We start from the raw sequence: 23,059 nt of genomic DNA on the forward strand, positions 1-23,059 counted from the left end.
ACTCAGCAGAATCCTCACAGCAGTGAAAAAGAAGGAGGGACTTCTCTGGTGGTCCAGTGGGTAAGACTCCACGCTCCCACAACATGGGGCTGGGTTCGACCCCTGGTCAAGGAACTAGATCCTGCATGCATGCTGCAACTAAGAGTCTGCATGCCACAACAAAGATCCCCCGTGCCACAACTAAGACCCGGTGCAGCCAAAATAAATAAATAAATATTTTTTTAAAAAAATAAGTAATCTAGAGATGATTTTTTTTTTTAAATGAAAAAGGAAATACACAAGCAACAACTTGGATGAACCTCACAGACACTGAGACAAAGATGCAGACACAAAAGGTAACGGCCTATATGATTCCATCTAAAGAAACCTCAGAAACAGGCAGAGGGAATCTATGGTGATAGAGATCAGAATAGTGGCTACTTTGGGGTGAGGGGGAAGGTTACTGGGAAAGGGCAGGAGGGAGCCTTGCTGGGGACAGTAAGTTTCTCAGGGTAGATTTACAGGGATGTACAACCCAGGTAAAACCTCACTGAGCACTTAATAGCTGTGCCTGCTACTGAGTGTAATTTATACCTTAACCAAAAAAAGTATTTTAAAAAAATGGACACAGGGGCATACCTCGTTTTTTTTAAGCTTTGCTTTATTGCGCTTCTTACAAATTGAAGGTTTGTGGCAACCCTGTATCGAGCACATCTATCAGTGCCATTTTTCCAACAGCATTTGCTCACTTTGTGTCTCTGTCACATTTTGATTATTCTTGTAATATTTCAAACTTTTATTATTATTATATTTGTCATGGTGATCTGTGATCAGGGATCCTTGTTGTTACTATCACAACTCACTGAAGTCTCAGATGATGGCTAGCATTTTTTGGTAATAAAGTACTTTTTAATTGGGGTATGCTTTTTTTTAATACTATTGCACAATCAGTAGACTACAGTATAGTGTAAACATAATATGCACTGAGAAACCAAAAAAGCTGTATGACTCGCTTTATTGTGGTGGTCTGGAACCAAACCCGCAATATCTCTGAGGAATGCCTTACATTTTGACTAGAAATTATGAGTCTAGCCATTGATCACAAAGATCGCAAGCATACACAATGCTCCCTGCAGGCTTGCATGTAAGAGCAAAAACTTGGAAACCATGCAAGGTCCATCAACAGAAGCTGGCTCGCCAGCTTCTTATTCATTCGTGGAATAAGAAACACTGATGAAAAACACACTCAAGACACGCTGCCAGAGCAATTCTCATTTTTAAAACCTGTCTGGGGTGTAAATAGTCGTGTGTATGCATTAATGCCTAGACAGAATCTGCAAGAAGGGATCAGATGCTTTGCAGAGGACACCAGACCAGGGCTCAGATTCCGGGCCCTGCCACTTCCTAGCTGTGTGACATCGTCCTGATTCTGTGCTCATCAAGAACACTCCAAGTGACCATCTGGGGTCTCCTGAGGGGCTCATGTGCCTGGAAGGCTGTTTCGCACACACTCCCTGGGGGGCAGTCACGGCAGGCTGTAGAGTCAGGGGAACCCAGGCTCTAATTCTATCTCTCACTTCGCCAAGCTGGGTGCCCTGGAGCAAGATTGTCCTCTCCCAGCCTCAGTTTCCTGGTCTCCACATGGGATCAAAAGTCAAGCATCACCTCCACGGCCCCTGTCACACAAGAGCACTTCATCCTTGCTAACCAAGTAAATAAACTGGTCTAGAGATACCCAACAACCAAGAAAATAAACTCACAAGTGACATAATTTCAGACAGAGATAGTGCCAAGAAAATCAAGCAGGATAAGGCAATAGAGGGTCTGGGGGAGGGGGGTGGTGAGGGAAGGCCTCTAGGACGAGGCGACATCGGGGCTGAGCTGGGATAATGAGAAGGGGGCCATGTCAGAATGACCTAGAGAAAGATCCATATGGGACGGAGGGGCCTGGATGAGACCTGAACCCAAAGCTGAGAGCTCATACCTACCCGTCTCCATCTTTGAAGGCCAGACCACGAGAAGCAGGGTCGACCTCTCCTGCTGCCCCAGGCCCTGACTCAGGGGCCACCTCTTCCAAATGATTGACACAGTGAGGGCACCCCTGCCCCCCACAGGGCTCTTACCCACAAGGGTGCCCCGTTCCTGATCTACCCAAGTACCCTACTGTTCATGCCCACAGTGGTGGTCGGGTCAGTCCCTTCCCCAGGCTTCCCCCTGGCTCTCCAGCTTAGCTCCATCCCCACAACCAACAGTCAGGCCAAGAGGGAGGCCCAGCCCACGCCTGTGCAGTGTCCCCAGGGGCAGGAACTGTCCCTCCTGCAGTCCTCGCTCCCCAGGGGCAGGAACTCCTCCTTCTGCGGCGTCCTTGGCCTGAGCACGGGCTGGGCAAGAGCTGCCACTTGGATGTTTGTTGAGTGACAGGATGAATGAAAACGCTTTTTTACTTCAGTCTCCCTGGGGCCTGGCACACAGCAGGAGTGCACTAATGCATATTAGTGAAACAAAATGAAAATATAGTCATGTCCAAATACATATGGGCATGTATATACACTGAAAGACGCTGCTTATGCCTCGTCGCTGAGATTCTGTAGATGTCACATTTCTCAGACAACTCAATGCAACTCCTCCAAGAGCCAAAGCTTGATTTCTGTTTACATAGCTTTGGACAATCATCTCTCTGAGGAGTTGCTCACCCCACTGCTTTTCGACGCAAGTGGGCCACATGTGAGCTGACCTTTCCCTGATGACTCAGAGTCACTGATAGGAATGTCTGTGCTGTAATTAGAAAGCCAGGTTCCATGTCTGCTTTGAAGGTTTTCTGTCTCTTTAGTCCTTGTTGTCATCACTTCTGCTTGGATCTTAACTGCCCTTTCCCCTCTTACCCGACCTCCTTCTCGTTTGCTGTTTCCACTCTTGGTCCCAATTCCCAAGTAAGTTAAAACTATGTGTTAAGTAAGAGTCACTAGGTACTGAATTAGCATCTAAGGGCCTATCTTGGACTGGGACTTTGTGATACCAATTTTGAGAGCTCAGAGGACTTTTGTGCTCATTCTGGTGTCCAGCCATTCGTGAGAGACTTACCACCAACTCACCTGGGCACATCCCTTAATCTCTCTGCACCACTGGAAATAAGGATTGGGACCAGGTCTCAATGTGGAGACCTTCCTAGCCCTGAAACATTCAGCGCCACTGCTCCCCCAGCTAAAGCTGGCCAGGAGCCCGGGGCAGGGGGGTACAGGGTGGGGGTGGGACTGCACTCACATGGTGAAGTTCTCCTCCAGGAAGCAGCGGTTGCGCAGCAGGCCCGCCCAGAGCTGCACGCCGATGATGCCAAAGATGAAGAAGACAAAGAAGCAGAGCAGGAGGACATTCCCCAGCATGGGCAGCGTGTCCAGGAGCAGGTTCACCAGGATCCGCATACCTGAGAGAGGGAAGGGTGGAGGGATGGGGAGACAGGGGCAGAGGTCCCAGAGAGGACAGAGGGAGAGCGGGGTTAGAGGCACAGAGAGGGGGCAGTGAAAGGCGAGGTGGGACATATGGGCAGGGGCTCCTTACTGCCCTCAGCCTGCTCAGTGGCCACCAGACAGACTTCCTCCTTGGTACCTGCCCCTCCTCCCAGAGGCCATGGCAATGGCTCTGGGCCCCACGACACTTCCACTAGATTCTGGGTGAATAGGCAGGCATTTATGGAGCACCTTTTATGTGCCAAGTGCTTTTCTGGGTAATGCACAAATATGATCTCCTTCGTGAGGGTGGTAATATTATCCCTGTTTTATAGAAGAGGCAACTGGAAGTTCCTAGAACTGAAGCTACTCGCCCAAGGTCACACAGATAAGAAGCAGCAGGGTCTGGATTTAAACCAGGTGTCCTGACACCAAGTTAGCACTCCTTCCACAACCCCCAAGTACCCGAAGTCCTAGGACTGAGGCCGGCTCATCTCCCTATGCCCAGCACCCACCCAGGATGGGCACAGTAGGTGCCTAATAAGTGTCCTTCATCTCCGGGGCAGTCAGTGGTTCCCTGACCTTGCCAGGACACATCAGTACCAGCCAAGACCACCCTGCTGACCCGCCCACTGCATGATGGAACCAGGCAGAGCTCTCAGAGCCACCTACAGAAGAACCCTGGCCAGCCGAGGGACTCAGACCTGGCCTGAAGCCAGAGGAAGAGGACTTTTCCTTTCCTAAGAAATAGCTGCAATGAACAACCCAAGCCAGAGGCAAAAGAGGAGAAAATGGGGAAATGGGAGTGGTGATAGACATCCCCAGGGAGGGTGACGGGGTGACTTGAAGGGGGCTTCAGGCAGGCATGGGAAGGGGGGCAGAACATGTGTTCCTGGGGAGGTCTGACATCCTGAAATGCCTCAGGTAGGGAAAGCCTGTGGAAAGCACGTAGCCTCTGATTTAGAGAGATTTGGGTTCAAATCCTCACCCTGCTAGCCTCTGGGACCTGTGGGACCTGAACCAGTCCCTTCCCCTCTTGGAGGATAAGGCCCCTCAGCAGAGGGGCCCAAGAAGACAACAACCACTCTACAAAGATTCCCCAGCTCAGGGCCCACACCCAGCTCTCAGCAAACTCCGGGGCTCCCACCCCACAGAGGAAGTGGAGATGCTCAGCTTCCGGCACTGCTCCACACACTTACCACCCTTCACGTCTGTCTCCCCATCCTTCCCCTCTGCCCCTCCTGCCCTGGGCTGACCCATCTGCACCCTCCATGCCCTCTCTCTCCCCGTGGGCTCAGTACCCCAGCTGTGAAAAGGACCCAGCTCTCCCAAGTCTGGGTGACATCATCTGCACAGCTTCAGTAACTGTCTGTATGTCACCCACTCCCTCCTGACTCTTCAAGAAGATCCAGCCAACCCAGTCACTGGAGAATCCGCAGGAATGCAAGCCCCAGACAGGTGGGTCACCTCTGTAGTTTTGCCCAGCTCCCTTTCCCAGTCCTATGAAAACAGCACCAATTCCCCCGTTCCAGTCCTGTGGTTTGGGTGGGCTGACATGGAGATCACATGACCTAGGCCTGGCCAATCAGCATAGCTTGTTCCTCTAGCCTCAATGATTGGTCCAGGATGGGCACGTGACTCCATCCAGGACCAATGTGAGTCTGCACTGAGACTTCTGCTGGAACTACAGGAAAAGAGATGCTCTCTTTCTGCAGAAGTTACAAGCTGGGAGGAGTTAAGCCTGGAGCTGCTGGGGCCATTTGCCTCCCGGGAATAATGCCTGCCTGGGGTTGAAGCCAGCCCAAGGAAAGCAGAGCCCAGGACAGAGAGGGAGTGATTCCTGATAACACACTCTACAACACAAATCTGGGCATGTCATCACTATGTATGAAAATTGCTGGCACTCTTATCAGTTACAGAAGCTGTGGTTTGTGGACCCCTGGCAGGTTGGGGGAGGTCCCTGGAAGGACTACAGAAGGTCCATGAACCTTATGGAATTGCTGTAAAGTATGCAAGTATGATGCCATGAATTTTTCTGGGGAGAAGGTCCACACAAGTGTCTGTGGCCCCAAAGAGTGTCAAGAGCTGGTGGGTCACCCTTGAGTGCACACCCCCCAAGATCCTGTGATTCCTGTGAACCCTGCCTACCTCTCTAGCCTCATCTTCCTCTCTCCCTCCGTCTGTCCCCAGTGTGCACCCTATGTCTAGCAATATCAAATTATTTAAAGTTCCATAAAGCTACCATGGGATTTCACACCTCCATGCTTTTTTACTCATGCTGTTCCCTCTTTCTAGAACACTCTTCCACCTCTCTTGTGCCTGGCAAACCTCTATTCAGCCACCACAGCTCAGTTAAGAATCTGCTTTCTCTCTGTGAAGACTTCCCATACCCTTTCTAACCCCATCCCTCTCTCTTCTGCTCTGGGCAAACTCAGCACCTCTGACCTAGCCTAGGATGTACAGTTGTGCCATGTACAGCTGTGCAGGTTGCATACTGCACAACCTTGGAGGCACCATTTACATCAACATCCAATCTTCTTCTAACCCTAGTGTGTAGTCATCTGTTTACCCTCCTGTCTCTTCCACTTGGCTCTAACCTCCTGGGGGCAGGGCCTGTGTCTGTGTCACCTCAGTGTTCTTGGAACCCAGCAGGTCCTGGCCCAGAGCAGAGGCTCAGCCAACATTTATTGAATGACTGCTTGTGAATGAATGATGTGCTAAGTCATAGGGAAGGAGTGGAATATTGGAGAGGGGAGGATGGAAGGATGGTGACAAGGAGAACAGTGGCCCTGTCCAGATTTTTATTTATTCCAGGGGTGATGGCTGAGGTAGTTATTAATGAGGGTAATTATTTGGGATTTGCATCACGAGCTCTGTATGGAGTGATTTCCAGTCAATAATTAATGCCCACCCCCATCCTCCCTCCCCACAAAACTAGGTCAGCCTCCTCTTGGGAAAGGCAGTGGGGCTCCCTTGCAAGCTCCTGCTCTCCAATTGAGAGCAAGCCAGGGTGAGTGAAGGCTCAATACCCCACCTCACCACATCTGCCCCCCCCCACTGCAGGGTAGCCAGGGGGTGTGCAGAAGAGGGAAGCGAGAAAACAGAGCAAGCACCCTGCAATCCATCCAAATGTTAAGTCCGTTGCAGGCCTTTCTGATGCCCCATCATTCATTCACTCATCAAACACTTCTAAATACTGTTGCATACCAGGCACAGTGCTGGGCACATGGGGAAACCAAAATCCTCATTTTTTTATGCCCTCATTTTTTACCCCTGCTGGTAGAGCTTGCAGTCTACCAGCAGGGGGTCAGGGGACCACAGTGTTGGGGAAAGGGACCATGCCTGGGCAGTGAGGGCAGCTCTAGGCACATTCCTGGAGGGGCTGACTCGAGCTGGGCCCTGCAGGATGCCAGGAGCTGTGGCAAAGGCACAGAGGGGTGACCATTCAGAGAGGGCATCCAGACTGTGCTTGGGGGTCTAAAGAGAGCGGGGCTCTCTGTTAGGTGGCTGGTCAGGGTGGTCCATGGGCAGATTTCCAAACAGGCCGAGCGCTTGATCAGCTCTGGGCTTTAAAGGGGAAGGAGTAATCCTGGAGGACAGGACAGAGGACAGGACAGAGGCAGGAGGCAAGCACGGAGGGCCAGGTGGCAGCTGTGAGAAGGGGTGAGATCAGAAAGGCCTGGAGGAGGCGGCTCCGCACCATCCCAGCCCCGCTTCTCCATGCCTGCTCCCCGGGCCCAGCCTTTGTTGCTCAATTAATTACATTTCTCAGTTCTCCAGGGCATTGAAGTTCTGAAACGCTCCTGAGAACCTGCCAGGCTGGCTTCCCTGAATGGCAGCCCGGTCCCTCCTCCCCTCCTGCCACCCTCTGCTGAGCTGGGCCGCAGCTCACTTCACAGCCCCCCTGGGGCCCGGGGAGTCCCAGGGCCACTGAGCCACCACATAATTAGCTAATTAGGGACTCAGAACGAGTTCATCACTTCCGCACCAGGAAACAGGGGCCACGCGATTAGGGAGCCAGGGAGGACCCCGCGAGAGCCCAGCTAATCCTCCTTTTATGCCCACGGTCAAGTAAGTAATTAGCTAAGGCAAATCCGACGGTTCCACTCTGCCCTCATTTCCCCTGGCACTGTGTACAGGAGAGAGAGACAGACAGACGGAAAGTGAAACAGAGAGAGAACTGTAGACAGAGAACAGAGATGGAGAGAAAGAGAGACAGAGAGAGACTGCCTTTAAGACCCGTCACCATCTGCCTCGGACCATCCTTCCTGCTCATCTCCCTCCCCACCGTCCCCCAGCCAAAGCCTCCTCCTCCAGGCAGTCTTCTCTGATTCTCACTCCCAGATACTTAGGAAGGCTTCCTGCGTCTAGTTCCCCCATGGCTCTCCTTTCTCCTCTCTCAGGATGAGCTTAACTGGTTCTGCTCTCTTAGTGTGACTTTTCAGGCCTTCAGCCTGGGGTGGGGGCCAGGTGTGCCTTGGTGAGGGCAGGCTGCAGGCTACCCATGAGCGTGGTTGAGGGCCCTGCTTCCCTAGTTTAGAAGGGAAAGAGGACCCCGGAGTCCTCAGAACATCCAATGTAGCCCCTACCCTGATGAGCACCCAGAGCATCAACCCACAACAGGACATCTGGGTCCCAGTCCTGGCTGCGCATCCTTGAAACAGAGCTTGCCCTCTCTGGGCCCCAGTGGCCTCATCTACAGAAGAGGACGGTGGTTCCTGTCCAGCCTCAGGAACACCCCAAGGCCAGGACACCTCAGAGTGGGGTGCCCCCAAAATTAGAAGCCTCCAGCAGCCCAACCATCCCCCTGGGGAAAGTGTAAATCCTCATCCCAGCTGCCTCCCATCCCCCACCCACAGGCCCCACAACCAGGCTCCAGTCTAGCCCCCAAGCCTCACACTCCGCGTCCTCCACGCCGCACCCAAACCTGCTGCTCAAGCCAGACGGCGGATGCGCCCGGCACCCCGACTCCCCACCTCTGCACACACTCTGCCCCCACTCACACCGCCCGCCACTCTCTGCCATAAGGGATCCTTTGCTATTGTGCTGCCAGGGGCAATGCCGGGTGCACTTCCCACGGCAGGACGGGGTCCATGCTGGAGCCAGACTGACCCACTTCCAGTCCCCGGGAAGCCCAGGTTCTGGGTCACCGCCGGGCCCTCTGAGTCGCCCAGAAGTCCATCTCTCCGCCATTTTTAAAACTCAGCTGCGTGGTCGCCTCTTCTGGTCCCCAGGCTGAGCTCCTGCTCCTGCAATGAGCTGCCACAGCCCCATCCTCCCTCCACCGCAGCACTTGTTACACTGTCGGCCTTCATCACAGCTCTGCCCTCCTCTCCCCGCCGGAAACCAGGAGGGCAAGGCCCACCAGGGGTGTTCTGCATCCTCCAACCCAGCCCAGGGCCTGGCACAGAGTGGCCCCTCCGAGGAGGGCAGCTTGAATGAATGTAGGAGTTACGGTTGAGTGGATGGATCTGTTCAACAAATATTTAGTGAGGGCCTACTACGTGCCAGGCACTGTTTTAAGCTCTAAGGATACATCAGTTTAAAAAAACACACAAAAGGGACTTCCCTGGAAGTCCAGTGGTTAAGACCCCTCACTTCCACTGCAGGGGGCGAGGGTTCCATCCCTGATCCGGGAACTAGGATCCCACATACCACGTGGCACGGCCTAAAACACAGAAACACACACACACACACACACAAACACACACACACACACACACACACACACACACACACACACACACCCAAATCCCCTGCCCTTGTGAAGCACACATTCTAGGTAGGGGTAGGGAGAGACAGACAGAGAAACAGCAAACATAATAAGTAAGCACATGTCCTCATTTGTTGGGTGGTAAGTGCTACGAACACAAAAAGTAGAATGGGGGAGGAGATGGGGAGGGCCAGGCTGGGGCTGGGGGTCAGGCTGGTATAAAATGGGGGCCAGGAAAGGCCACACCAGCGAGATGCGTAGAGCAACTGTGTGTGCAGCTGGGGAAGAGCTCTCCCGGCAGGGGGAACAGCCAGGGCAAAGATGGGAGGAAGTGGGGCTGCCTGCAGGTGACTGTGAATCTCGGGCTTCGACTCACTCTGAGTGTTGTGGGCAGAAGAGAGACATGGTCTCCCAGCTGCTGGGGAGAAAATGGACGGTGTGGGCCAGGGAGGAAGAAGGAGGCCCGTTAGGAGCCCCAGCCTGCAGGATGGTCTACAAACGCCCCTGTGTGACCCTGGCACATGCGGACGCATCTCTGGAAAGGGGACCGGGCCTGTGGGCTGCGTGGCCAGGAGGGTGACAGTGGCCACGCGGTGGCTGCTTCCTGAGGGCACCCCCTGCCTTCCCCTGGGACAGAAATGGGGAGCACTGAGGGGGCGCCCAGGAAAGATGCGGCCCCTGCCCGGTGCCCTCCCTGCTGAGATTGCCCAGGCCAGACGCTGGGCTTCCTCCGTGACTCTCCAGGGTGGGGACCGGGCCTTCCATCCACCTGCTCCTCTCCATCCCACCTGGCCTGGCCCAGCCATCGCTCACCTGCCATCCTGCTAATGCACATCTGGCTGGTCCAGATGACATGACAGTGGAGGGGGTTGTGGCTGGGTTCAGGAGACATTCTGAAGGTTGAGCCGAGGGGTGGGATGTGGATGCGGGCGGTAGAGAGGAGCCCAGGCATCTCCAAGGTTGGGGGCCTGAGACTAGAGGCACGGAGCAGCCCTCAGTAAAGATGGGGGTCCGCGGGGATGGGTGGAGTCTGGGGTGCGTGGCGTACACCCATGTGAAGTCACTTCGTAAGATCTCAGGTCCAGGGCTCAGGAGGGAGGAGTATGGCCTGGAGCGTCACATGGGTAGCATCAGGCTAGAAATGGTCTCTAGGTGGCATTTAAAGCCAGGAGCTGGGGGAGATGGATGACAGGTGGGCAAACTGATGGAGCTGTTCAACCTTTTCACCCCTTCTCGCCGGGGACCTCCCCAGACCAGACCCTCTGCCCTAAGGGAAGCTGGGCAGCAGCGAGGCAGAGGGCCCTGGTGGCAGTAGAGGGCCAGGAGGAAGATGGGGGTGTGCTTCCTGACAGGCATCTCCCCTGGGGGTCCGGGGTGCTCTCTGCAGATGGGAACGGTCAGCCCACATTAGCGGGGCCGCTCTGCCAGGCCAGCTCAAGTAGAAAGAGCCAAACTCGCGCCAGCCTCTGCCAGGGGCACAGCCCGCAGCCAGGAGGAGGGGAGCCAGGCCCGGGGCAAGGGGCACCGAGGCTGGGGTTGGCCTGGGGGATCCCCTCTCTCCCTGGTCTGGCCAGGTCAGCGGAGGGCGCTGAGCAGCCGGGAGAGGCCGTCTGCTTCTCCTGCCATGGCCAGTGCCAACTAATCAGGGGCACAGTGGGTACCGGGAGGCCGGGCCAGGCAGCATACGGCTGGGCTGCCGAGGACACAGCTACTGGCCCCAGCCCAGCCTGGGAGGGGCCTGTGGGCTGAAGAGGGGCCTCAGTGCCCACTCCTGAGATAAGAAACAATCCCCAGGCAAGGAGTCTGCAGCCCTGCACCCTCCACCTCAGGGGAGGCCTTGGTTTCCTCCCCAAGGCTGTCAGGGCTCACTCCCTAGAGGGTGGGCCTGGCCCTGTGCCACTGAAGGTCCCCCCCCAACTGGGGCCCCTGCTGCCCTCTTACTCATTCTTCAAACGTCCTGTGCCCCCCTCCTCTCTGAAGCCTCCTCAAAGTACGTCGTTGGTGGCCCTTCCCCTCGGCCCTGATGCTTCCGTTAGAGCACACGTCCCCCGGCCTAGAGCTCCTGGCTTGAGTGTGTGCCTACAGACACGGGGCTGCATCTGAGTCTTCTCCACAACCCCACAGCTGACCCAAGACCTGGCCCCGTTGCCCCTTAGTGGATGCTACTTTGGATGAACGGATGATTGGATGAATGGATGAATGAATGCATACACAGTGCCTCTCTCCCTTAATCTTGTGTCCTGTCCCCGAATCACTCCTTCCTGATTTGTAGAATAGAACTTGACCCTGGCGGAGGAGGTGGCGGTAGGCGGGGCTACCTTCACCCCACCCCCACCCCAAGCATCTCTCCTCTCACAGTCCCGGCTGCTCTTTTCTGTTCCCAAGCCAGGTTCTCATCAGATGTTCCGGCCAGATGCTCTCCCGCCCACCCCCACCTCTTCTGAAAGGCAGCAGCCCTGGGGAAATTGGGCCCCTCCACTGCCTCTTCTCTCTTCTCTCCCCACCTTCCTCCTTCCCTCCCTTCCTTCCTTGGGGGCTGCCAGACCTTTCTTCCTCAGGGCAGCTGGGGGACCCTTGTGGGATCCAAGGACAGACAGTCTGAAGTCCAAGGTCCTGCACCCCAAGTCCCATTAAACACACGTACAGAGTAGAAGTGCTGAGATTCTCATGCAAGCTCTGTTTCAAGGTCCCGCAGCCCCACTGCCAATAGATGCGGAGTATGAGACCCCCACGTGATCAACGTACGGTGTTTGCACCTTCACTGGGCACCTTCTAGGAGCAGATGTCATAAGGATGTTTTGCTGCCCCACAGCCTAGCGAGGAAGGGCTGGGACCCCATTTTATGGATGGAGAAACTGAGGTCCGAGAGGTGGAGCCACTGGCCAAGATCCCAGGCACAAACCCTGGTCTAACTGCTCTGGATGCAGCAGTCTGTAGCCCCAACACTGGGACCCTCCCTCTGTGAAAAGGGCAGGGATGGGGCAGTTCACAGGGCACATGTTCTATACCTGGCGCTGCAGACTAACCCACATGAAGGTGCTGTGTTCCATCCCCCTTGTGCAGACAGGGGTCCGAAACAAGAGATGAATCTTTCCCCAGGTCCTGCAGCTAATTAACACAGGACCAAGCTTTGAATGCTGGCAGGGTGACTCAGACACCATGCTCTGCACTAACCATTGCGCCATCCTCCTTCCTGCCCTGACTCATCCACCTCGGGCTGCTTGGGGCCTGGCACCACAAGAACTCTGCGCCCTGACAGTGAAAGGCGTTCAGAGGTCTGGGGTACACCATACTTGGGGGTAGATGGGAAGAGAAGGGGCCTTGAGGGCATTACTTCAGCCCACGGGGCCTTTCTACTTTGACCTTGGATGTGGGCAGGGGTCTTTCCTGATGCCCTGCAGATGGAGTGGGCAGCTGAGATGCCTACACACTAAAAGGAAAGGAAGGAGGTTGTGAAAAGGAGCAAAAAGCTCTGGCCAGCTGTGTGGCCTTGGGCAGGTTACTCAACCTCTCTCTGACTCAGTTTCCCCATCTGTAAAGTGGGCATCACAATGGTACCAACATCCTAGGGCTGTTATGAAGGTGAAATGATACAGCCCATGTAAAGCATCTGATAAATTTTAGCCATTTATCATTATTAGGAAATCCCTAGAAGATGTGGAATGCTCACCTCCCACCTCCCCATGACATGCAGTCCTCTGCCCAGCCCCACTGTTCCCAGGACAGCCCCTCCTCTCCACCTTGGCACATGCAATTCCACTCCGTCTGCAGGGACCACCCTCCCCAGCCCTCTGTGTCCTTGGTGAGCATCTTCCAAAACCAGCCTCTACGAAGAGGTCCTGACGCCCCCACCTTCCACCCCCAAGGCTCCCAGCACCTTCTTCATAATAGTAGCACCTATTGGCCACTTACTGCATACAAGGCTCCGTGCTAAGCTCTCTACACACATGAGGGCATTTCATCCTTACAAAACCGTATGGAAATTGGTATTATTAACCCCATCTTATCGTTGGAGAAATAGAGGCCCAGGGTCCCACAACAGGCAGGTGAAAGGACTAGAGCCGGGGCCTGTCAGCACAGAGTAAATCTCCAGTCCTGCCTGCAGCTGGGGCCGGACAGGAGCCTCACCCACAGCACTGTCAGCTCTGCCTCCCTGTCCCTGGGCCCTGCCCAGCCCAGCCCCATCCCAGAGGCCCCTGCACAGAGGTGGCTTCTTGCTGACCCAGGGGTTGTTAGTTGGATGGGGCTCCAGGAGGTGGGCAGGGGCCCAGGCGAGGCTCAGCATCCCCAGCAGCTGCTCCCGAGCTCCCCAGGCCTCCCTCCCAACCCCCTCCACAGACTGGGCAGGGGTGTGCAGTGGCAGGGTGCAGATGTGGGCCAGCAGCTCAGACTCAGCCGGCTCAGGCTTTAGCAGTAACTGCCCTAGTTTCTTACCGGAGAAAAAAGCACTTTTCATATTTAAATGGCTTGGCCAATGGGCTTTGGGAGGCACTGCAGCTGATTGAGGGGTGTATAGGCTGGGTGAGGCCTGGAGTCTGCTGGTGCCAGGAGGGGGCACTTTCAGAGATAATCCAGCCCCATCTTGCCAAGGCCCAGAAAGGGATAGCAACTTATGAAAGGTCACACAGCAAGGAACCAGAACCCAGCCTCCTGACTGGCAGTCTAGTGCTTCTTCCCTCCCTCCCCAACCTTCTCCCATGCACTATCTCCTGCCCTTTATCCACCAATGGTTCAGTGGCCAGGACAGACCTGGCAGGAGTAGGGTGGAGGGACATATTTTTAACGAGGTTCTGTAAAGAGCACCATGACTCCCAGGTGCCCCAACCATCCTGGACAAAGTCAGAACCACACATCTAATCAGTCCCTCCTCCTCCTTTGTGCAAATAGGGAAACTGAGGCCCAGAGACACCCAGGGGCTTCCCAGGTCACAAAGCAGGCTCCCTGCAGAGCTAAGAAGCAGAAATTACATTCCCTGACAACCCAACTGAGTCTTCCTGGTTGGTCGTGTTTTTAAACTACTTTTTAAACTGCAGGCAGCCACCCCCCCTCTCCACAGCTTTGCAATTAATAACCCATAATTTCACTTAGCCTAGTCCCAATTCTCTAGCCTGCCATCTAGTGGCCAAATTGAAAGCTACAGGCTATTGTTGAAAAGAAAGAGTCCCAGGGCAGAAGCGTCTCTAAAGATAAATAAATGGGAGGATCTGGAATGTTCAGGGAAACATCTAGGAAAAAAGAAGGTAACCAACCAAACTTCTCAAAGGCACACTTCTAAGACTCTGTGCCCCGCCCCATGCCACTCATTCCCCAGTGACTCTGGGCAGAACTCCTGGCACCTGGGAGGACGCTGCCCCTTCTGTAAATGAGGGTCTGGATCAGAGGACTTGCTCCAACAGCCCGAGGCTCCTGTTAATCAAGTTGTTCATGAAGATGGATTTATCTTAAGGTCCTTTTCCAGGGGGGCGCATTGGTTATATTTTGGATCCTGGAGGGTTGTGCTTCCAGGTTCTGAGAAAGCAAGATTTGAGATTCATTTGTCAGCTGAGAGGTGGAATCAGCTCAGAGTGGAAACAGAACTGCCCACCTCAGGCCACCCTGGGCCTCCCAGCGAAGCCTATTAGAAGGAAAGAGGCCCCTAAGGAAAGACCCGAACTCCTCTCTGGGCCCTTGGGGCTACCCAGCCTCCAAAATCGGAACTTCCAGGAGCGCAGGGCCCAACCCTGCCCTTCTCCAGAGAAGTGAACGGACTGGCTCTGGGGACCTGGAAGTGACCCCTACAGCCAGGAGCTGCAAATGAGCTCCTCACGCGGGCAGCGAGAGAGGGCGAAAAGGGCAGGGAGGAGAGGCACATGGGCCCACACCCCGCACACGTGCACACCCCGCACACGTGCACACACATATACATACAGCACATGGTCTCTCATGGAGACAGAGACCCTCACACCCACACGCGCACACACACGTGCACAGGTGTACAGAAACCCACCCAGAGAGAGAGGCCCATACCCTGTGTGTCTATCTTGTGTGTCTATCCTGTCTGCCCCCCACCCAGACCATCTCTTCTGAAAGGTCCTGTCACATCGCTGCTCCCATGCTTGTCAGATCCCGAGACCTGACGGGAGGTGCAGGATGCAGGATCGTGCACAAACGCCCCTGTGTGACCCCGACACATGCACCCGCATCTCTGGAAAGGGGGCCGGGCCTGTGGGCTGCGTGGCTAGGAGCGTGATAGTGGCCACACGGTGGCTGCTTCCTGAGGGCACCCGCTGCCTTCCCCTGGGACAGAAATGGGGAGCACTGAGGGGGCGCCCAGGGAAGATATGGCCCCTGCCCGGTGCCCTCCCTGCTGAGGTTGCCCAGGCCAGACGCTGGGCTTCCTCCGTGACTCTCCAGGGTGGGGACCGGGCCTTCTGCCCACCTGCTCCTCTCCACCCTGCCTGGCCCGGCCACGGCTCACGCACATTACCAGAGCAGTCCTCTGTGTCCACTCCTTCACTTCTGCCAGGCGTTTCTAAAACACTCCCTTGCCAGGTCAATCCCCACGCTCCGCTGGCTCTCAGCTCAGACCTCCAGTGCCCCCCACTCTGCCCCTCCCTGCACCCCCATAAGCTCCACATGCCCGGCACCCCTCCGTCTGAGCACTGACTGCACAGACAGCTAGCTACTCGATAAACTTGGCCAGTGGGTCCACTTCACACCTATTCACTGAGCGCTTTCCACACACCAGGCATAGCTCTGGGCACTGAGGGAACAAAGTCTGCCTTGTGGTCAGTTTCCCAGTAGGAGGTGGCACCTGAGAGAGAGGAACATGCACCCCTGGGGAAGGTGGGCTGGTTAGAAACAGGCTCCAGTTTAGTCCCTGCCACTAACCTGCTGTGTGACCTTGGGCTGGTCATGGCCCTCTCTGGGTCTCATTCTCCACATTTGTTAAAAGGGGTAAAGCTGGTTTTGAACAAGGTAATCTTTAAGGAGACTTCTAGGCTTGGTGGCAAGTGGGAAGGACAGAGACAGTCTGCCACCTAGGAGGGCCTCTCTGGATGTTCCTTCCCTGCCCCCGAGGGAGTCTCCCCAGGACAGTGGGAGGGGCAAAGGTGATATAGCTGAACTGCTCCTCCCCCCTCTCCCACAGCTTTGGTTCTCACCGCTCACCCCCAGTCCCACCCCCACCTCTCAACCCCTCCCTCAGGACCTTCACAGCAACTCTCAGGGGCCCCTGGAGTTTCCCATCACATCAAGGCTCATGTGTGGGGAGGTGACCTTGTATGTGCGACCTTGAGACCCCAGCACTCCAGGACCCTCTATGTAATTCACCCAACCTGTGCCAACCTGCCCTCCCAGGTCACCTTGCTCCACAAATATCCCAGAGTACAGCCTCCATTGCCCGGCCAGGCCTGTCCAGGCTGACCAACACGCTCTGCGAGCCCAGAGTCAGGCTGGCCCCGCAGGCACTCACAGCGGACGGCTGCAGAGAGGTGGGCAGGGTGAGTGGCAGGGACCCCCAAGGCCCCAAGCCTGGGTATTGGCAGAGTGGGGTCAGTGGTGACTCTGGAGGAGGACGAGGTGCCAGGAGCCCTCTCACCTTCTGCAGATTGGGAAACTGAGTCTCAGGCAGGGAAGAGAAGCAAGGGGTCAGACAGAGCCAGGGAAAGAGCTGGGCTTAGGACAGACATAACTCTGCTCAGATCCCTGCCTTGCCCCTGAATTGCTGTGTGACCTTATGCAAGCCACTTAACCTCTCTGAGCCTCACATAGGTTGTTCAGAGGGTTAAGTCAGCCAGCGACATGTCAAGAGCCTGGCACACAGGTGGTGAGTAGATGCTCATAAAAGTTCCTGACCTTCCCCATCAAGGCTGAAGCCCCCTGCAGGCAGGGCCCTCCCCCTCTCCTTCCCTGGATCCCCATCCCATTCCAGACACAGGGCAGTGGAAAGAGTCAGGAGACCATGTGGGCAAGTAACCTCAAGCCTCCAAATCTCAGTTTTTTCATCTCAGTTTTTCATGAGACTAACCCACCTCCCACCGGGAGACTGTAAGGCTCCGAAGAAATCACAGAGATGAAAAGCTTTGAAAGCTCCATGATTCTGGGCAGGTGTCAGCGTTTGTTGTTATCAGATAACCTCTCTCAATACTAGGTGGGCGGACAGATAGACGGGCAGCCGGTCAGATGGGGGAGAGGGTGGGTGGACGCGTGGGGGATGAACCTATGGAGGGGGTGAGTGGGTGGGTCGGGAGCTCGAGCTCCAAGTCAGCACAAGTGGGGGGTCTGGGAGCCCCTCCCGGGTGGAATGCTGCACAACGCCCTCCCTCAAACCGAGCAGCTTCTTTTCACACACCTGCCACCTTGACAGCCCCCCCACAAGGAACCTTGTCCCCAAAGAGCCAGCACTTGCTGCAGTCCGAGTCCTTTTGGGACCCAGAGGCGCCAGGGCCACCTTCCAGCATCTTCAGGCCCAAATAGTACCCCTTGAACCCCTGGCAGCAGGGCCCACATCTGTCCGGTCACTGAAGGATCCCGTGCCCAGCACAGGCCTGGCATGGGGAGATGCCGGTCAGTCTCTGCTGAGTGAGTGAGTGCCCTGGGGCAGGGCAGGGGGCACCAACTCACTGGGCACACGGTTGATGGCTTTGAGGGGCCTCAGGACGCGCACGGTGCGGATGGCCGACAGGTTGATGTTCTGGAGGTCCAGGGAGTACTCGACCATCCTGCGAAGAGAGGGGAGAAGAGTGAGGCCTGGAGCACGAGGGACAGCAGGACCACGGCCGGGCCGGCCACGCCCACGCCTGCCTGGACGGGGTAAGACAAGTGGTCAGAAACCCGGCTAAGCCCCAGTCAGCCCTCTGGCCTTGGGCTGTCTCCTTCTCTGTAAGCAGCGCAGCTGACATCCACCTCGTGGACTGCCCTGAGGGTCCCGGTAGATGCGGCCAGGGGCAGAGGGGATGGAGGAGCAGAGAGCCTGGGGCCCCACTGCATGCCCAGCACTGTACCAGGCGGCTCCGGCCCCCGCCTCCAGGGCAGCCTCTGAAACAGGGAGGAATCGCCCCACTCCTCGGAGGGGAGAACGGAGGAACCGCCGAGCGGCCCCCAGGCTGAGCCCAGACGGCGACTGGACACCACAGACACAGCAGCAGCAGCGTCTGCGAAGATTCTGCTGAGGGCAGAGGCCAGAGTGGAGCCCCATTCCCTCCGTCTCCCCAAGTCCCCAGGGGCCCCCCAAGCCAGGGTTAGACGCCCAGATTTATGAAGAGATGAGGCTGTAAGAGAGGTGACACCACGTGTCCCAGGTCACCCAGCAAACGGGTAGAGGCTCAAGCCAGGAGTCACACCAGTTCTGCCCCCCTCCACCCCCTCACACCCATCCCCCACCCCCCAACTCCCAGCTGCGCTGCCGGCTCAGCGAGGCCAGGCGCAAACTGTACTTGGCCTGCAGGAATAATCCCTCTCTCCTGGGCACACCCACCCAGCCAGCCCCGGCAAGGCGACCGGCTCCAGCCTCGCGGGGCCCACTCCCGGCCTTTCTCCCACTGTCCCTTCTGCCGGCAACGCCTCCATCATCTCTGTCCATTGAAACCTTCCTCGGGTTCTGTGCAGATGTCCCTGGAGTCCTGGAAGTTTCTCCACACCTGTGTCCATGATGAACCAGGCCAGTCTAGGTGCTACGGACCCAAGAATGACTCAGACCGGCCCCTACCCTCAGGCGTCCGCACTCAAGCAGGGGAGAGACCGAAAAGCAAAGACAGCACTGGAGCCCTCACCACTGCCCTAGTTCTCATCCTCGGGGCCTCACCAAACAGGTCCCCCTCCCCTTCCAGTCTGCCTCCTCCAGGAGGCCTCCCCAGATCTCCAGGGGAGGCAGATCTCCGGTGTCCCCTCTGTAGTTTCCTGCACGTCCGTCAGATCCTTCCTGCTCAGTTGCTACCTGCCCCCCGTTTCCCCCTCTGAAAGACAGGTCCCAGGGGCCTGCAGCCCCAGCCTGACCCCATACGTCCCAGTCACCGGACCTGGGCCCCCCACCCTGGGACTCCGGCACTGTCGCCAGCTCCACCTATCACCACCATCAGCGGGAAGTGAAGGCTTTTCCTACACACCATGCAAACCTGCCCGATTGTTGTGGAGCCATCGCCCCCTCCCGCTGCTTGAAGAGTAATTGAGTGAAAGCTCTGTTTGCCTGAAATGCCTCCATCCATCCCCCAGCTTTCTGGGGCACAGGCTCCGGCTCCCATGTTCGTTTGCTCTCTCTCTCGCTCTCTCTCCTTTTTCACACACACATATGCAACACAAAGTCAAACGTCTGCACACAACCACTGGTGCGCACACACATACACACTCACTCCTTGGACACCCTCATCCACACTCACTCCTACCAGGGCCCAAATTCAGATGAAGGGACATGACAAAAAAGGTGACAGAGACCTAAGAACTGGAGACGGAGACCAGGGGTCCAGAGGAGGGGGCGGTGGGGGGGGCAGGGGGACAGCAGCCAGGCAGAGAGGGTGAGGGCTGAGGCGCCCAGGGGCAGGGGATGATCTGGGAAGGGGGCGCCGAGGGCGTGGAGCGACGTAAGGATTCCACGCGTGGGTGAGCCAAACTGTCATTTTCGTATTTGGTAGAAAGAGCTCTCCAGGCAGCCAGGGAGATGTGTGTGATGGAGGCACTGCGGGGGCAGCACACACGGGCCCACAAACAGGCTCTCACGCTGGCAAGCACACGCGCACGTGCGCACGCACACACACACCAGGCCTAGGACAGCCACCCCATGGCAGGCAGCCCCTCCCCCAGGCCCCAGCCTCTCAAACACAGACCCTCTTCCTTCTGCCTGGTCCTCTCCCTCCTGCCAGTGGGCTCGCTTTATGCTTTGTTGGGTGTGCTGGAGGTGGGAGATCCCAGCCCACGCCAGACTGAACCCACCCAGGTACTATGTCCCAGGAGCCCCTGGGCACACCTGCCGAGATCCATCAAGTGCCAGCGCAGGATTTGTTCCCATCCCGTGAAGTCTCACCACAGAAATAAATAGATGCTTCACAGACGATGGGTGGACAGCAAAGCGAATGGTTTTTGAGGGCCTCTTGTGTGTGTTACCTGCGTTAACCTGCTCGAGCCCCCTCTACATTTCTCAGATCCCAACTCATCCCTCTCCCTGCTGCCCTGGACCAGGCCGGGCCCACGGCTACAAGCCACACCAGGGCCTGCCTGCTGCAGGAGCCCTCAGGACAATCCTGCCTTGTCCCTGACTCTCCCGCCCCACTCTGCCACACGGGCCCTGTGCCCCCTCCATCCTCCCTCAAGGAACCCATAGCCCACCGTCTGGGACTACTGGTTCTAATTAAGTGAGGGGCACCCACCATGGCCCCTGCCCCAGGACAGGCTGGGAGGCAAGAATGGGAAACTACAGATGCGCTGTGTAGTCAGGCCCCGTGGTGAGGATTCAGGTTCACCTGCCTTTCTCTAAAATAAGTGGTGAGGGGGCCGGCCTCTGGGTCCCGAGTGAGATACAACTTATGGCTGGGTGTCACCGAGGCCCACAGTTACCCAGAGTTAGTAAGCTTCAGGGTCTGAACGCCTCCTAGACCCCACCTCATGGGAGGCTGATCTGACTCTTGTCCCCATCTCTGAAGGGGACTAAGCAGCCACAGCCTGGCAGACCCAGAGCGACACAGTGACCCAGTCCCTTCCCTTCACCTCTGACCTGATCCTCTACTGCAAAAATTCCCCCTAAGAATTCATCAGTTGCAGCCCTCAGGGTCCCCACTGAAAAGCCCTCAAGAGAAATTTCTGGGAGAATTTAGTGTCAAGATCTTAACTCTGAGCTTCCTGGCAGTTGAGTCAAAAGGAGAAATGCGATGAGTCACTAAGTTCTTAGCAGCATGAACGACCTTGGCTCTGAGGGGTTCTGTTTGTTTGTTTGTTTGTTTGTTTTTTGGCTGCACCACGCGGCTGGCGGGACCTCAGTTCCTAAATGTTTCTCCCAGGTCCTAACTCTCTCGTCTATATTTCATGAACCCATCAGGGTGGCGGGGGAGGGTGTCCTGCTGCAGCTGCATCTCCCGTCTGGGGGAGCAAGACCAGCTGGAAATGCTTTCAGTGATAAAGAGCAAATAGCAGGTGCGCAGTGAGGAATCCAGGAGTTCCCGTTCCCTGAGGGGAAGAGAATAGAAAGCTGGACATTGGACGAGGACAGGGAGAGAGGGGCTGAGCGAGTAGCCGGGAGGTAGGAACTGCGGGTTTAAGTCTCTGCCCCGGGATCACGCTGTCCTGACGGTGACCGAGCACCAACAAGCCCAACGCGTGGGACAGTCGCTGACAGCTCCAGCACCCAGGCCTCTCTGCTGACAGCTGCAGCAGCCACCTGCTTCCTCTCCACACGGCCCATCCTCGGTTAGTCCAAACCTCCTAAACTCGAATCTAGGGACTTCCTTGGTGGCGCACTGGTTAAGAATCCGCCTGCCAATGCAGGGGACACACATTCGAACCCTGGTCCTGGAAGATCCCACGTGCCGCGGAGCAACTAAGCCCGTGCGCCACAACTACTGAGCCTGCGCTCTAGAGCCTGCGAGCCACAACTACTGAGCCCTCGTGCCACAACTACTGAAGCCCACGTGCTCTAGAGCCAGTGCTCCGCAACAAGAGAAGCCACCGCAATGAGAAGCCCACGCACTGCAATGAAGAGTAGCCCCCGCTTGCCGCAACTAGAGAAAGCCCGCGCGCAGCAATGAAGACCCAACGCAGCCAAAAAAAAAAAACTCGAATCTAGCTGTGTCACTCCTGGCCTTAAACCCTCAATGGCTCCCCATTGCCCTTCAAGGCCCTGCGGTCTGGCCTCGGCCCCCTCCCCCCACCCCTTGCTCCTACTCCATGCACCTCGGGCACCAGGCCAGGCCCACGGAGCTCACCAAACACGCGATTCTCTGCCCCCTTCCCTTTGCGCGTTGCCTGTTCTCCTCACTCTCGTCCTTCAAAACGCCCTCCTCCATGAAGCCCTGCTCAGCCCTCCCTGCACGGCAGGCTGAATTCAACCCTCTCTGCTCTGGCTCCTTCCACACTCTGTTCACACCTCCTGTCTTGTTTGGGTTCCCCCAAAGCAGACTCAGCCAAGGTTTTGGGAGCAGCAGTTTATTTGGGGGTGATCCCAGGAGGCACAGAGAGAGAGCAGCAGAGAGGGAAAAGCCAGCGAGGGGCTGTTCAGGAGCAGGTTCCCCTGGGGTGCAGTGCCAGCAGGGACCCCGACGGGCGGTGTGCCTCAGACGTGGACCAGCGAGGGCGGGGCTGCGGCATTATCCATCGACTGACCGGCCGGATGCTGGCCGGGCACCCCTCTCCTTAGACGCACCCCGCTCCAGCCCCGCCACGCAGAGCTGGCGCCGGGAATCTGTGCAGCATGAAGAACGCCTGTGACAGAAGCAGCCACCTTCCGCCTCCTTCCTCCTCCTCCCCCCTGGGTGAAAGCTAAGGCGGCATCCCCCAGCTCCAAAAAGAAAGAGGGTGAAGAGGGCCGCTCTGTGGGTGAATAACCACCCGGCTGACTTCCCTTAGGCCCCAAGTAAGACATCACTTGCGGGAGTGAGAAATTAATCCCTAATTACACAGTTACTTTATGGTGCGGCTTCAGTGCTAAAAGTCTAAAAAAAAAAATCAACAAAAACCCCCACTGCCTCCTGCCAGCTCCCAAGTGCCTAATTAGGTAAGTAATTTTGCTTTAAAGCGAGCACTTTCGTCCTGACATCACCCCAGAAGGAGGCTGACTGCACCCAGCTCCCGGGTGCCATGTCGTCTGGGGAGAGGGGCTCGGAGGTGGCCGTGCTGAGGTGGGGACCGTGCCGGGGTGGACATCTGCTCTCCAGGGCCCTCCCCACGGATTCCTGCTGAGGGGACACCTGCCCCACTCCCAGTTCCCCTGGCTCCCGGGACAGGCCCAGAGACCCAGGCCTGG

The 23,059-nt window shown here is 56.5% G+C and overlaps 1 protein-coding gene across 7 annotated transcripts in view; it reads right to left on the reverse strand.

The window, feature by feature from the left end:
* The window catches only part of CACNA1I (calcium voltage-gated channel subunit alpha1 I), a 118,870-nt gene that overhangs the window by 50,946 nt on the left and 44,865 nt on the right, over nt 1-23,059 (reverse strand). For all 7 annotated transcript variants that reach the window (XM_057557264.1, XM_057557265.1, XM_057557266.1 and 4 more), the window contains 2 exons: nt 17,740-17,837; nt 3,241-3,400 (listed from right to left, as the gene is read on the reverse strand). In XM_057557264.1, coding sequence (XP_057413247.1) covers nt 3,241-3,400; nt 17,740-17,837 — 258 coding nt within the window. The remainder of the gene's footprint in view (nt 1-3,240; nt 3,401-17,739; nt 17,838-23,059) is intronic.

Source organism: Balaenoptera acutorostrata, chromosome 11 (genome assembly GCF_949987535.1).
Source record: "Balaenoptera acutorostrata chromosome 11, mBalAcu1.1, whole genome shotgun sequence".
NCBI classification, from domain to species: domain Eukaryota; kingdom Metazoa; phylum Chordata; class Mammalia; order Artiodactyla; family Balaenopteridae; genus Balaenoptera; species Balaenoptera acutorostrata.